The following is a 16,632-nucleotide window of genomic DNA, read 5'->3' as shown; positions in this document are numbered from 1 at the left end:
TTCACGATACGATACGTATCACGATACTGGGTTCACGATAACGATACGATACGATACAATTTTAACAATATTTTTTTAAACTTGAATAATGACAATATATGACTGGAAAAGTAGTATTTTATTTGAAATGCACAAATACAAAACATGCTGTTGTGGGAAATTGTTATTACAATAACAACTAGAAAAAACATGAGATTGGAGATAAGGCTTATCTTGAAATAGAATGAGTTACACCGTCACTTAGATTTACTTTGAACTAAAAGGTTTCTCAGCAGTATAAATTCTCATTATGCATCTTCAGTTTTTCTTCAAACTCAAACAACAAGACTTTTCTTAGTCTATTTTTTATGCATCTTCAGTTTTTCCTGTCAAGTAAACAGTTTTGCCAGAAACTCAATTGAATGGTTTCTCTCCTGTATAACTTCTCATGTGTCTCTTCAGAGACTTGTTCAACTGAACTACTTTCCACACATTGAACTTCAACAAACAAAGACGTTTCTTTGTCTACTTTTGAATTTTTTTTTTTTTTTTTTTTTTTTGTCACGATATGAGATTTCATCTCAACGATACATATCGTGACATTTTACTATCGCGAAATTTCGTGGGACGATATATTGTGACACCCCTAGTGTTCACCGATTCTTGTCTTTAACTCTCTCTTTGTTTTTCCCACATAGCACAGCCCACAAGGGCATTTCAAAAGGTAGACTACGTAATTTGTTTTACAAGTAATTCTACTCTTAATACTGATCTTTTTGCCAGTGTGAGGGTGTAGCACAGTGTTCCCTTTGATCATCGCATTACATTGACGACATCCTAAACAAGGAAAATTTCCTGTAGGAGGGTCGGACATAAAATGTTTAGGAGGTACGTAACAGTCTGCTCGAACCAAAGTGTCTCTTAGATTCTGGGCTCTTTTATGAGCAAAAATCGGGGGCGATTTGAAAACATGGCCTATAGCCTGATCAGTCGAAAGAATATACCAGTATTTTTGGACAATCTTCTTTATGTCATAGCCTATCGGAGAGAAAGTGGTGGACAGCACCATTTTGGACTCTCTAGGCTGAGGAGGTTTGGAGGTCAGTAAACTGGTTCTGCTGACGTTACGTACCTTATACAGACGATCATTTAAAACCTTATTGTTGTACCCTTTGTCAATAAAACATTGATTAAGAACTTTAGCCTGTTGCTCAAAAACAGTGTCTGTGCTACAAATCCGTTTAACCCTCAAAAGCTGGCTGTATGGTAAACCTTTCTTTAAACCTGGTGGGTGGTAACTGGAGAAATGCAGGTAATTATTTCTATCGGTTTTTTTCTTGTACACAGAAGTGGACACCTGTTCATCCATTTTAACTAGTACATCTAAGAAGGATACAGACTCCCTGCTGAACTCTAAGGAGAAATCTATAGAGGGCATTCTAGAGTTCATGTATAACCGGAACTCTTCCAACTGGTCAGTAGTTCCGGAAAAAATAAAGAAAATGTCGTCAATATAACGAAAAAAACACTTCAAATACATAGCAAACGGGTTGTTTTGATACACAAAATCCTCTCCAAATTTTCCCATGAATAAATTGGCATAGTTGGGCGAGCATGGGCTACCAATATACTCACCCCTTTACATTGTAAGTAGAAAGCGTTCTCAAATTTGAAATATTTTTTATTTAGGACTAATTTAGTCATGTTGACCAGAAAATCAGTCGAGGGAGTCTGTACTTCTCTGTGATTTAAAAAATGTGCCATAGCCTCGAGACCTTCTTTATGGGGAACATTAGTATAAAGACTAGCGACATCCATAGTACAAAAAATGTCAGTCATTTGAATGTCAGAAACTGAATTCAATCTGTTCAAAAAATCTCTGGTGTCTTTCAGGAAAGAAGGCAAATTTGACACCAGTGGTTTGATATGTAAATCAATATATTGAGACAAAGGCTCTGTCAGAGATTGTGTACCTGCCACTATAGGGCGTCCTGGAACTGGTTCAATTAAAGTCTTATGCACCTTAGGAAGAGTGTAAAAAATAGGACGCACAGGATGCTCCTGGCGCATAAAACCTAACTCGTTTTTTGATATGAGCTGGTCATGAAAAGCCATTCTGTCATTCCGCAGTCCCAGCTTCTGAGCTGGGACTGCGAGTCTGGGGACTGGGTGTCATTCCCGGCCCCAGCTTCTGAGCGATCAGTCGCCCCAACCCAAACACCGGAGGTTTCCAGTGCAGCCATGCCATGGCTCGCAGGTTTCCTGCGGGCCGAGGGCATGACGGTGGAGGACCCCCGAAGGTCATTCCCTACTGCTCCCGTGCCTCCTACTCCTTCTGCCACTGCATCTGCTTCCGAGCGCACCGTCGTTCCGGAGGTTTCCAGACCTGTTACCCCCCCAGCTCCTAAGCGCATACTCTGGGGGGGAGTTAGTGTCATCCCGAAGCAAAGGCAGCCACATCTGAACACCAGCAGCCATCTGTACCGTGATCAGACCGGCAGGGTTCGCATCACACCAGAGGAGAGGCAGCGCCGTTTGGACACCCGGAGCTGCCGGTACTGTGGTCGAGCCGGGCATCACCTCTCCTCCTGCTCCCGGCATCCAGTAAGTGGGTCCCCCACTCGCCGGCCCGTGAGACTCTCAGCGGGTCAAGGCCCTAAGAGTTCAGCCCTGAAACCCATACGGTTGGGCAGCGTTCACGTGACCCAGGAGTGGCAGTGTGTCTCCAAGAAGGTTAAGGAGTTGGAGAAGACTGTCGATTGTCTCATTGAGAAGTTCAATCACTGCCTGCAGATCAGCTCCGTCCCCCCGCAGGGGGCCTCCGAGTCTGCTGGCCCTGAGGCCCAACCTGTGGACCTTCCCCTCGCCGAGTCCGAACCCGAACCCCAGCAGCAGCCAATTCCAGTTCTTGACCCACACGTAGGTCCCCGTTTGACACTGGGAGGTCCCCGTAGTGTCGTCCGCCTTCGGTCAGGGGCAAAGAAGAAGCGTTGAAAGAAGGAAACTGTGGGTGTCCTATCCAAACTACAGGTCGGGAGAGTAGGCCTCGCCAAGTCAGAGCCCCCCGTGGCTCTGCCTTCGGAGACGGCGGCATTGGTTGGGGCTCAGCCTTTAGATTGTGCGGGGCCCTCTGGTGCTCCGCTCTCTGAGCTTGCGACACCCCCCCCCCTGCAGTTCCTTTGGCTCCTTCTTCCAAGTTTGGGGCCCCACCTTCGGAGCCCGCAGAGTTTGAGGTGTTGCGTCAGGAGAACAGTTCTTGTTGCTCCCCACCGGACCGTGACATTGACCCTTTTGATGGTCTCCAGTCTCCCATGTTTGGATCGTGCCCCGGGGGATGGCCGACTCCGGAGGACCCACCGGAGTCTGCAGAATTTCTGTTCTCCAGATATCATCCTTGGATGATATCCCCCTGCTGAAGAGCACCTCCACTGTCTGACACCCCCTTTGGGGTCTAACCACCTGCTGAAGAGCACCTCCACTGTCTGACCCCCCCCTTTGGGGTCTAACCACCTGCATCTAACCACCTGCTACAGAGCACCTCCACTGTCTGACCCCCCCTTTGGGGTCTAACCAACCACCTGCATCTAACCACCTGCTGAAGAGCACCTCCACTGTCTGACACCCCCTTTGGGGTCTAACCACCTGCATCTAACTAGACTCAGCCCTCAGTCTTAATCCGTTTCACTACTGTAAGACTGAGAATATTACTATTTAAATCTTTGCATAACGTTTGGTGGCGCTGTTGGAAGCCTTGCATCGGAGAACCAATCATGAGTGTTGTGAGCGGGCCTGCTTTCTGGGGGCAGTGACGCTCATGCAGAACCGGTGTCTCGCAAAACATCGCCGTGTTTGCGGAGAAACATATTAATCACTTAGAAACAAACATAACCTGTTAATAGGACCTGTTTCATCCGGCCCCGGCGGCTAGAGGTCTTTTCCCCAGCGATAAGCCCGACTTCCCAGGCTAACGTTACAGAGCCTGCTGATGACTCACAGTAGCAAGCGGACCACTTCCGGGTAGGAAACATTATTGTAAAATAAACAACAGGTATAAACTCTCTTTGCAGCACATCAGTGTCTTTCACTATATTGGAACTATGAAACATTGCATTGCCGCTACCAAATAAAATTCTAATAATAAATGTAGGGGTGTCTGCTGCCGGCCGTTCTCGCCGGGCTCGGACAGACAGTTTCTGACAGTGAAATTCCCAGACGTTTGGTGGCGCAGCTCACCAAACGTCTGGGAGCCGAGACTAGCATCTAACCACCTGCTGAAGAGCACCTCCACTGTCTGACCCCCCCTTTGGGGGTCTAAGCACCTGCATCACCTGCATCGTTCTCCAGATGTCTTCCTTGAGGGTCTCATTGGACGCGTCCGAGAGGGGAGGGTACTGTTAGGATGATGTCATCATTCCTACTGTGATGTCATCATTCCTACTGTGATGTCATAGTTCACTCACTGATGATGTCATGATTCATAAGTGTCTCAATCATGCCTTTCGGATGGTCTCGCTGGTGATGTCATAACACAAGGTGATGTCATATTCGGGATCTATAAAGTTTCGGTTCTGCAGGTCCTCTGCAGTTGTTCATAAACGAATCTCGCGACAACACTCTGCAACCGTTCCCAACTTCGAACCTTGCAGACCCAGCTATCAAGTTCCACAACTTCCCTACTTCTCGAGACTTCAGTTACCAAGTTTGCCTTGGCCATCAACTATCCGCGAATAGATCCACATGTCTTCCCACACCAAGCCTGACACAGATTTTTTAAAATGTGCAACAATTTGTGTGCACGGCACGCAGTGCGCCTGCCACACGCCACAAGGGAATGGCAATGTCGGAGGAGACAGGACACTCCCAGGAATGCATTTTTGACATGGAAATATAACACATTTGACTTATAAACATGTCTTATAAAACTTATAAACAGGTGGCAACACTACATCAGTGCACGTCGTGACCACATTGCCCTCAAGTTTGCGTACATTCAGAATGACCCAGACAAATGGACTCAGCAAGATGATTTTGAAGTATTCCAAACGTAATCCAAAGTATTTAGAATACGTTACTTAATTTGAGTAATAATTGAATACGTTTAGGGCATGCATTCAGTAATCTGTAGTGGAATACGTTTTACAAATAAATCTGACCAAACTGTTCCTTGTTTGTGTCAGGTACCAGCCGGAGCAGCCCAGTATGGTCTATGAGATGGCAAGCACGCAGGAAGAGGTGGAGCCCAGTGACGGCAGTATGGGCATCCTGCCCGGCGTGGAGGAGAGGTTCAGCTTCAAGACCCTCCTGTTCCCCGACAAGCCCGAGCCCTCCGCACTGTCCGGCTTCACTGTCAACATCTGTGCATCTGCCCTGGGTAGGTCATCATGCCTAGCATCTGCCGTGGGTAGGTCATCATGCCTAGCATCTGCCCTGGGTAGTTCATCATGCCTAGCATCTGCCCTGGGTAGTTCATCATGCCTAGCATCTGCCCTGGGTAGTTCATCATGCCTAGCATCTGCCCTGGGTGGGTCATCATGCCTAGCATCTGCCCTGGGTAGTTCATCATGCCTAGCATCTGCCCTGGGTAGTTCATCATGCCTAGCATCTGCCAATAATACGATGATGAAAAATAACAAGATGCAAGCAATAATCTGTGCCAAAAAAAGATAATGCCAAGCTAAGGCATAACTGCATTGGATAACAGAATCCAAATGACAGAAACAAAATACAAGCTGGAAATACGACAAGAGTGAGATCCATTAGATCAGTGTTTTCCAACCGCCATGCTGCGGCACACTAGTATGCTGTGAGAGATCGTCAGGTGTGCCTTGGGAAATTGTCCAGTTTCACTTAATTGGTCCGTAAAGATGAAAAATGAATCTTAAAACCCCATTACAGGTACATGTATGTAGTTTCTCTATTTGGGGAAATGGCGCCCCCACAGTTACAGATGCTTACATTAATAAATGCTACAGTTGCTTATTTGTATGTTCAGACATCAGCCTTATTTTACGGTTTCTGTTTGTACTCTCTACTTTGCTAACCTTTCTGCAGTGTTTATGACTGATTCGCTTAGGGGGGAAATATCTCCAAATATCCCCAAATGTTGTTGTCTCAACTTGTTCTTTTGAAACAAGAAGCTAATTGCGCTGCTAATCAAGCTAGCAAGCGGAACACGTTTCACTTAGTTCACAATAAAAGCATCCTGTTACTTTGTCAGCTGAATTAATTTTTTAATTTGAAGGAGTTGTGCAGGAAATGGAGTTAAAAGTTCCAGGGAAGTTGACACTCCGGGACGCAGCCACCAAAAATACATAGTGCAAGAACAGGCCTTCAGAGGGCGCTGTGGGAATGACAGAGTTATGATAAGGTAAAAAGTTACATAATGCCGCTTTAAGTTGCACCAAACCAAATAATTTATTTCATACAGTTCTCGTTGAGTGGTACCGCCACACACATGCATACTGCAGGTATGGTTGCGCTACTTTTCTACATCTGTGGGCAGTGCTGTAGTGGTAATAAAAAGGTGGGTAAACTATCAATTTCTATGCAGCTTTCTTGCGCATCGCACCGTTATTAAAAAAAAAAAGCATAAACTTCAGTCGCCCATATACGAGACTAGAACAACTGAAACTGAATATATCCATATAATATCATTGTATTATCATCATCATCATCATCATAATTGTTGTTGTTTATTTTGTATACTGGTGTGATCTTTGTCGTTGTTTATTTTGTGTACTGGTGTGGACTACTTATTTGTTGTACTGGTGTGTTCTATGATTTTTTCCACACTTGTCATACTGTATTACCACTTGGTCTCAGGCGGGAAAAACCACCATCAAGCCAATGCACAGTCTATAGAAATACACCCTGAAAGTCCTTGACAAAAAGCCAGCTAGGTATCAATCAATCAATCAATCAATCAAAGTTTATTTAGAGTGCAAAATCACACCGAGGTGTCTCAGTACACTTCACAATAACAACAGAACACTAAAATCAGGTAAAACAATACACAGAGAAATATTACACAGTATAATCATCATCAAATATAGTATCTATCTCAGTAAAGTGACATATCAAGTAACAATAATCATAGCAAATATGACAATAATCATAGCAAATATAACATTCAATAAAGTACTATTGCAAGTCATATGACTGTGCAAATAAATGTGTTTTGAGCCTGGATTTAAAGATTTCGACTGATGTCGCTTGCCTAACACTGGGTGGAAGCTTGTTCCAGAGGTAGGGTGCCCTGTAGGAGAAAGCTCTACTGCCAGCTGACTTTTTTTTGATTAAAGGGACAGTAAGAAGGCCTGTATTTTGGGAACGGAGGGAGCGTGAGGGGATGTACGGGATGATGAGATCTGAGAGATATGAAGGGGCAAGCCCGTGGAGGGATTTGAACGCTAGCAGGAGCACCTTGAAGTCTGACCTGGCCTGGATTGGGAGCCAGTGAAGGGAGATCAGGGCTGGAGTGACATGATCAAATTTCCTAGTTCTAGTTAGGATTCTGGCGGCGGTGTTTTGGACAAGTTGGAGTTTTCTAGTAGCATACTGTGGAAGACCAGAAAAAAGGACATTGCAATAGTCAAGTCTGGATGAGACAAAGGCGTGTACTAGGGTCTCGGCATCAGACATACTCAGCAGGGAACGGATCCTGGAGATATTACGGAGATGGAAAAATCCTACCTTAGTGATTTCCTTAATATGGGCATCAAACGAAAGTGTTGGGTCAAAAATGACGCCAAGGTTTTTTACTGTGGGACACTGGGGAATCACACAGTCAACAACAGTTAGGGTAAGGTCAGTAAAAAGAGGGAGTTTGCTTTTTGGGCCTATTACTAAAAATTCTGTTTTCTTTGCGTTTAGTTGTAGGAAGTTATGCGACATCCAGTTGGTGACGGAGACTAGGCATGATTCGAGGTTTGTGATTTGTGAATGATTATCTGATGTAAGCGGGATGTAAATCTGGGTGTCGTCTGCATAAAGGTGAAATTGAACCCCAAAGCTGCGGAGGATATGACCAAGGGGCAACATATATAAAGAGAAAAGCAGAGTGCCCAGTACGGAACCCTGCGGTACACCAAATTTAACTGTGGAGTAGTCGGACAAAGAATTCTTATGAAAAACGCGATGGGTTCGGTCTGAAAGGTAGGAGGTTAGCCAAGAAAGTGCAGTGTCGCGGATGCCAGCCTCTTTTGATAGGCGGTTTAGGAGGATTGAGTGGTCCACGGTGTCGAAAGCCGCGCTCAAGTCAAGTAAAATCAGAATGGAGGATGAGCCTAAATCTGAGGCAAGAAGTAGGTCGTTTACGACTTTTGTGAGTGCCGTCTCTGTGCTATGTAGAGACCTAAAACCGGATTGGAAAGGTTCAAAAAGACGGTTGGAGGAAAGAAAGTCGGTTAGCTGCCGGAAAACAATTCTTTCAAGTACTTTAGAAATAAAAGGAAGGTTTGAGATGGGTCTATAGTTGTTAAGAACCCCAGGATCGAGGTTTGGTTTTTTGAGGAGAGGTTTTATTACAGCTGATTTGAAGTAGGAAGGGACAGAGCCAGAAAAGAGAGAGGTGTTAATAATGTTCAGTAAGGGTGGGGCTAGAGTTGGCAGAAGTTCCTTCATCAGCTTGGCGGGAAAAGGGTCGAGTAGGCAGGTTGTGGATTTGGAAGAGTGAAGCTGCTTAGAGACCATTGTCATATCATTTCCAAGTTTCCAAATTTCCATTTACAATCTATTGTCCTTGGATAACTTTGTAAATTATGCAAATATTTGTTTGATGTACAGAATTATCCATGATCTTAAGTTCCTCCTCCTCTGAAAGAGTTTGTTCCACTGTGCTCAGACAACATCAAATAAACAAGAGCCGCCACCAGAGGCCACTTTGCAGTTCAACTAAGATGCACTGAATTTGGCCGATCAGCCTTTTCCATCAGAGCTACAAACATCTGGAACTCTACTCCCAGTAGCATCAGACAAAGCCCTAAATTTACTAGTTTTAAAAAACAACTAAAAGCATCAAACAAAGCCCTAACTTTACTAGTTTTAAAAAACAACTAAAAATATAGCCGCAAGCGGCGATGGGCGGGGTTCAAGCCTTGCGCAGATGACAAAGCTTCTGATTCTGACTAGGACATCCTCCTTGATATAGCTGACAAGTTTCGCGATCATTGGACAAACAGGTGTGGAGTTAGCCTTTTTTATGTTTAGCCACGCCCATTTCTGGCGTTTATGGCGCCCCCTTTTGGTCGAATTGCACAAAATTTGACACACATGGTCTAGGAATGGTTGCTTCTTTCCTTCAATACTCTTCGTTACTGTTCGACAACAATACACACATAACGCGATACTAAAACCCACGTTCAACGATAACTAGATGGTCGCACAGTCCCTAAAACAGAAACAAGACATAACGATAGTTAGGGATCATGATTAAACTCACCTAGGACTAGGTGAGGAAAAGCCAGAGGTGTTGCACTTCCTGCATCAGTTTTAATCCACACAGACTGTCCTCATCAGTGTTGTCCTCATCAGTGTTGTCACTTGTAAACAGAGCTTTGCACCCCGCCCCCATGTAACACGCTGAATTCTATTGATGTGGCTCATTGGCCGAAACTTGGAACAGTAGCAGACATTAAGCCAGTGAAACGCTGCATGCAAATGAATGAAAAACCCCCCTCAGCTAGGCGACTCAAGACTAAAATCTTGATTTTTTAAATCGCTAAATATACCTATTTACTGGTTATATAACGACTCAATTTGATGTGGGATGGATAGTCCATACTCTCCTTTGTGTAATTATAAAAAAGAAAAAAAAAAGGCATTTTTTCACATATCAAACTACTAACTCCAATTGCGCGATTTCGACTTGGCGAGATTGTACTCAATTTACCAGAGGGTGACACATATCGCAACGGTGCGTTTTTTTTCAAAAACCACGAAAGTGTTGTGCAGGACACTCATCACATGATGTGTGCTTTGGTTTGGTGAAGATTGGACAAAATTTCAAGGAGGAAGCGCAAAAAAACTGTTTTGGACAAAATTCAAAATGGCGGAAAATCTAGTTGGCGGAAAGGGGCGTGGCCTAGTTGAGTAGATGCGGGAGGACCCAAGGAATCCAGGGAAAAAATAAGTTTGACGATAGACCCCACGGTTCAAAAGTTATGGACCAAAAGGTAAGGAGGGCTGTTATAGCGCCACCATCTTGTCAATTGGTGCAATTTTTCCGTGGATAGTAAAAGACCCCTCTGTGAACCTCCCTAACAAGTTTCGTAGCTGTACCTTGTATGGTTTCTGAGATACAGCTAATTTAATGTGTTATTTTTGTCTACATCATTCTCTCTACCCAAGATGCAACACTCCTGCTCAGAGTTACTGTTAAGCTATATGTATGTGGTCAAATCACACTGGATTCCTGCTTCCAGTACACTTTTTGCATGTGTTTTTTAACAGAGAAGAGTTGGAGCTGCTGAAAACATACAGTATGCAAATTAGAGTGAGAGCATGAGTGATATACCCACTGTGATACAAGTATAGGTGTGTCTGTTGTCTGTACAATAGCGTGCGTGTGACAAGTGTCAAGTGTCATACAAGAAGGAAGGCTGGCCATAATGACAATGAATCTGCACTTCCTGCCGCCCTTCAAAATCAAACAATTTAGAAGGTACAGGTACTGAATGCTGCTATAGCGCCCCCTTTTGGTGGAATTGCACCAAATTTGACACGCATGGTCTGGGATGGTCTCCGAAGACCTCCTGCAAGTTTCGTGAAGATTCCTTAATCGGTCATGAAGTAATGACAATTTAGCTGTGAGGCCACGCCCCTCTCAACTTTAACGATCAATATCTCCGAAACGAAAGGAGATTTCAAAGGTTTCAAAAAGCCAGTTTGTAGAGCTTGCTCCATAGATGCTTCCTGGTGATGGTGGTGCAAATCGGTCCAACGGTCTAGGAGGAGATGTCAAAAAGGTGTTTTCCAAACTTTTCCAAATATCTCAAAAACTTTCCAGGCGGACATTGAGGGTCCTTATGGCAAATTTGTAGAGCAGGTCCACCTGAACATCTGGAAAAAAAAAGTTTGAAAATCGGACCAACGGCGTGGAAGTTAAGGCCTTTAACGTAAAACCTTCGATTATAGCGCCACCTTCAGGCCGATTCGAAAAATCTTTCTTGAGCACCTACCAGCCAACAATATCTGTCATTGGGCCAAATGTGAGGTCTCTACCATTTACCAACTCACGGGAATTTGCATCGGGGCAGATGAACAATAATAACAAGAATAAATATAGCCGCAAGCGGCGATGGGCGGGGTTCAAGCCTTGCGCAGATGACAAAGCTTCTGATTCTGACTAGGACATCCTCCTTGATATATCTGACAAGTTTCGCGATCATTGGACAAACAGGTGTGGACAGCCTTTTTTATGTTAAGCCACGCCCATTTCTGGCTTTTATGGCGCCCCCTTTTGGTCGAATTGCACAAAATTTGACACACATGGTCTAGGATGGTCTCCGAAGACCTCCTGCAAGTTTCGTGAAGATTCCTTAATCGGTCATGAAGTTATGACAATTTAGCTGTGAGGCCACGCCCTCTCACAACTTTAACGATTAATATCTCCGAAACGAAAGGAGATTTCAAAGGTTTCAAAAAGCCAGTTTGTAGAGCTTGCTCCATAGATGCTTCCTGGCGATGGTGGTGCAAATCGGTCCAACGGTCTAGGAGGAGATGTCAAAAATGTGTTTTCCAAACTTTTCCAAATATCTCAAAAACTTTCCAGGCGGACATTGAGGGTCCTTATGGCAAATTTGTAGAGCAGGTCCACCTGAACATCTGGAAAAAAAAAGTTTGAAAATCGGACCAACGGCGTGGAAGTTATGGCCTTTAACGTAAAACCGTCGATTATAGCGCCACCTTCAGGCCGATTCGAAAAATCTTTCTTGAGCACCTACCTGCCACCAATATCTGTCATTTGGCCAAATGTCAGGTCTCTACCATTTACCAACTCACGGGAATTTGCGTCGGGGCAGATGAACAAGAATAATAATAATAATAAACCGGGTGAAAAACAATAGGGTTTCAGCCCCTTCAGGGCTTGAACCCCTAATAATAAACCGGGTGAAAAACAATAGGGTTTCAGCCCCTTCAGGGCTTGAACCCCTAATCATGGCTGAAATCCCAACAATCATGTAATCATTAACAACCAATGCTAAACAGTGCATCTTTTATTATTATTTTTATTTTGTAGGTGTTGTATTTTATGCTTTTTTACTTAAATTAGATTATGTGCATCCATGTGTATCAGATTTCCATTGTAACTGTTTTACTGTGTTTGAAAATTTAGCTTCCTAGCTAAGTCTGGGACAGTTTCTGACTGTCCATTGTCCCTGTCAAATAAAATAATAAAATAAAATAAATAAAATATAGAACCTTTTGAGGGTTTCATATGTTCCAAAGCTATATAACCCGTAAAGGTTCTATATAGAACCACTTCTTCTAAGAGTGTGGGGTACAAATAATTATGCCTAAGTAATATTCAACTCAATATTCAATTCATTTATTGAAAGTTTTGAGTTGAACTATGTTTTGCAGCCTGGTGGAGGCTGTTATATCAGCCCATGGTTTTTACAGGGGTCAGCCAATATTATTTAAAACTCAATGGCTTTACAATGATTTTTCCCCACCACTATTTTTCTTCTCTTTGCACAAAAGCAAGAAACCATTCCCTAATCCTTACTGCATTTCACATCACATGTTCACATGTTTAGTTAGCCTACAGAGAGAGAGAGAGAGAGAGAGAGCTGTGCATATTTTGCTTTATAGGACCTTCAAGTCACACCTTGACTTAACTTGATCAGAGGGAAATCGTTAATGTCTCGTTTATGAAATTACGTAAGTGATTCACTCTTCAGTTACAAAACGCTAGCATCCATTTCCCTCCCACATTTTTATCCAAGCGGTGTTCAGATCACCAAGTGCGATCAGGTCACCAAATGTGCATCGCTGGCACTGCATTCAAACTGGATAATTTCATTTACTTCTGATATTGTACCTCAGACACACGGCTACTCTGCTAGCATTAGAGATGTTATAAATGGCATGGCGCTTGAGCAGAATTACACTTGAGAATAGAAATAGTCAAGCCCTCAGTGAATTGTCCCTCTCTGCCGTCCCCTGCAGGAGTGTTGATCCTGGTGTTCAGTGTGATGGCGGTGCAGGGAGGCTCTGCATGGTGGAACGTCGCGGCTCTCAGCATCATCTTCATGGCGTGTCTGCTACTCACCTTCATCGTCGCGAGGCAGCCTGAGAGCAAGACCAAGCTCTCCTTCAAGGTGGGGTTCCTCTTGTGTGCAGAAAGTCACTCCGAGTGGAATAAAAGTAGCCATTTTTGAGGTTTCCTTTATCTTAACCTTTGCCAATTTGACCCTTTAGGTTCCCCTGCTGCCCTTCATTCCAGTGATCAGCATGTTTGTCAACGTCTACCTGATGATGCAGCTGGACAGAGGCACTTGGACACGGTTTGCTGTCTGGATGGCAATCGGTAAGTTCTCTGTTTCTCTGTGGCATGTGTTGTTTTTCCAGGGTTTAGCCGTGCTTCCACTCCACTCCCATCATGTTTCGCTTTTTATGCCTCTATATATCCGATATCTGAGGAACGCCTGGACGGAATTTCATCAATTTTGCCTCAAATGTCTACCTGGACTCAAGGATGAACTGATTAGATTTTGGTGGTCAAAGGTCAAAGTTCAAGGTCACTGTGACCTCACGACTTCTCGTTTCATGGTCGTTAACACGATATCTCAGGAACGCCTTGAAGGAATTTCTTCAAAATGGGCTCAAACGTCCACTTGGACTCAAGAATTAACTGATTTGATTTTGGTCATCAACGTTCAAGGTCACTGTGACCTCACAAACGCCATTTTCTAACTCATTAATGCAATATCTCAGGAACCCCTTGACGGAATTGATTTGAATTTGCCTCAAACGTCAAAGTCTGGACAGACATGTATGTCCACTGCTCACTTGTTGGCTGAGGCATATACCCGTGGTGCGGTCGTTCTAGTTGAAACTGTACTGATCCTTGAAGGGGAAATACTCTTTTCACAGGGAGTCCAAAACACTGGGTCCACTACACCAGTGATTCTCAACCATTTTCATATAGGGGCCCCTCCCTAATCTAGTCCACATTAGTGCCACGGAACCCCAATTAATGAGATTTTCTGGTTACCCTTCCTTTTACAGTCCCCCAATTACCAAGTATTTACCTGGTAGTTACCAGGTAAATACCTGTTAAATACCAGGTAGTTACCAGGTATTTACTAGATATTTACCCGACAACTACCAGGTAGGCTATTTACCCGGTAATTACCTGGTATTTATCCAGTAATTATAGATTATAGATTAAAAACCTCCACTATTACCTATCAATTCATGTAAATGTGACCGTGTTAGGTTGATAATAACTCGGATATTTACCAGGTAATTACCAGGTATTTACCTGACAATGGCCAGGTATTTACCCGGTATTTACCAGATATTAACCCAATAACTACCACGTATTTACCCGGTAATTACCTGGTATTTACCCAGTAATTATAAACTTGTACCATGTACATTCCAAAACGTTATCAAGTAAAACCTCACAAGTTATCCAGTAAGTAAGCTTAAACTGTACTGTAAAAGGAAGCCTTGTTTGTTTCCATGGTATTACCATGTTCTTACTGTACCATACCATTTGGAATAGAATATCCTGTTGTCCCTGCTATCAACACAAACGTGTACCATGTACCATGTAGATTTTGGTGGTCACACAGGTCAAAGTTAATTTTCTAGCTCGTTAACGCGATATCTCAGGAATGCCTTGACAAAATTTCTTTGAATTTGCCTCAAGCATCCACTTTGACTCGAGGATGTACAGATTCGATTTTGGTGGTCAAAGGTCAAATTTCAAGGTCACTGTGACCTCACCAATGCCAATTTCTAGCTCGTTAACCTGATATCTCAGGAATGCCTTGATGGAATTTCAGCACATTTGGCACAAACGTCCACTTGTTTAATTGTTGTTATTGAGTTGATTTCTGCAATAACTGCACTTTATGGCTGTTTAAACTCGACAAACATTGATGTTACTGCTCGAGGCAGACACCCACAGAGGGGCCGGTTATGATGTCAACTATGAGGCGGGTCGCTGATTGGCTAGAGCACTTTGTAATTTCAGAAACCCCTAACTTTAAACTGTACGTAAGCTGTCCTACCAAAGGGGGAAAGAATTGACTTGCTGTATGCTAACCAGTGGGCAAGCCCACCCTCTTCCTCTCAGGATGCGGAAGTGAATTGAAAAGCTGTAGTTCCTCAAATGGCCACTAGGCGTCGGGGGCAGTAGGCATTCCCCCCATGTTAAAATGCCCGACTTTGTAACAGGATTAAACATCTTTCCAGTGAGGGGCGAAACACGGTTTTGGTCTATATAGCTAATTTCACCTTTTCATAACAACTGTAGGGGGGTCAATTCTTATATAACTTGCCCGTTTGGAGTAAAATAGATGATAGAAAAGGAGGTGATTGACAGATCACCTGTCCAGTGATCACGCAGCTTGCCGATCATGGACCAATAGCAGGTGGAGCTTCGGCTCCTGGAAACTCCCATCTCACGTGAGGTGCGGAAGGACTCAACCCATTCCCTCCCACTCTGAACATATATACATAATAAATGCATAGGTTGTATATCTTCTCTGACTCTTATAACCCGAGTTCAAGTCATAGCTTCACTCCTCCTTAGTACTTTAACAATAGTGATTTTGATTATTTTTTTTACAATGACAGCAGAGCAGTACACACATGATTATGTTCTCTCTGTTACTCTGTTTTCAGGTTTGGTGATCTACTTCTGCTATGGTATCCACCACAGCACTGAGGCAGCTCTGGCCCGCTCCTCACCTGACACAGAGATGAACGGCTTCAAGCCCTCCCACAACAACCACCACGGAGGAGAGGCCATGTCCCCAGAAAAGGAGGCCTTCCTCCTCAATGGCCTGGAGACCAGGGAAGATGACGACTTTTAGAAAGCCGTTAGAAACATGCTGCACACTTTTCATCCCCACCCGACCCGCCCCCAGCTCTCTATATCACATCATGTTTGACAGGACCACTCCTAGGCCCTCACTTACATGACTCCTTTTTGGGATATAATAAGTCGGACCTGAAATTCACAAATTCTTGGATGTTTTTTTCTCCACCTTCAGATCATCTTCAGATGCTGGGTAAAAACACGGACAATCGGTGGTAATACCCATACAATGATATGAGTTGCGAAACCATAATTGACATCTTTGAATATTTTATTATTTTTCAATGAGCTGCTTACTTGCCCTGTGTGCTTGGCCTTGAGCACCTAAACCCCTCTTTATCACTTGGCTGTACCAGAGGGGAGGGGTCACATTGGAGACATGACAGAGCTCAGAGATGCTGCAGGTTCATGATAAGAGTGTTTTCTCTCTTCCTGTTTGGTCCTAGCTGCCAATTTGGAGAGGGGCTGGGTTGCAAGTAGTGCAAGTTCATCAACAATAATGCAATGACATTTTTTTCCTTTTATTGACAAACCTCAACACCACTTTTCACTGTTTTTACCCCCCGTTACATTTTCAGATAAATTAGTCAATTTAC

The 16,632-nt window shown here is 43.8% G+C and overlaps 1 protein-coding gene across 1 annotated transcript in view; it reads left to right on the top strand.

Annotated features, from left to right (window-relative positions):
* slc7a1a (solute carrier family 7 member 1a) overlaps positions 1–16,031 on the top strand; it is a gene marked incomplete at both ends in the record, with an annotated part of 58,434 nt that extends 42,403 nt beyond the window's left edge. The window contains 4 exons of the mRNA XM_083657242.1: positions 5,157–5,350; positions 13,150–13,301; positions 13,402–13,510; positions 15,841–16,031. Of these exons, the coding sequence (XP_083513368.1) occupies positions 5,157–5,350; positions 13,150–13,301; positions 13,402–13,510; positions 15,841–16,031 (646 nt within the window). The remainder of the gene's footprint in view (positions 1–5,156; positions 5,351–13,149; positions 13,302–13,401; positions 13,511–15,840) is intronic.
* Between the last annotated feature and the right edge of the window lie 601 nt (positions 16,032–16,632).

This window comes from Poromitra crassiceps, assembly GCF_964638095.1.
Source record: "Poromitra crassiceps genome assembly, chromosome: 1".
Classification (NCBI taxonomy): Eukaryota; Metazoa; Chordata; class Actinopteri; order Beryciformes; family Melamphaidae; genus Poromitra; species Poromitra crassiceps.
Note: the sequence above shows the minus strand (reverse complement) of the source record. Positions and strands in the feature narration are given on the sequence as shown.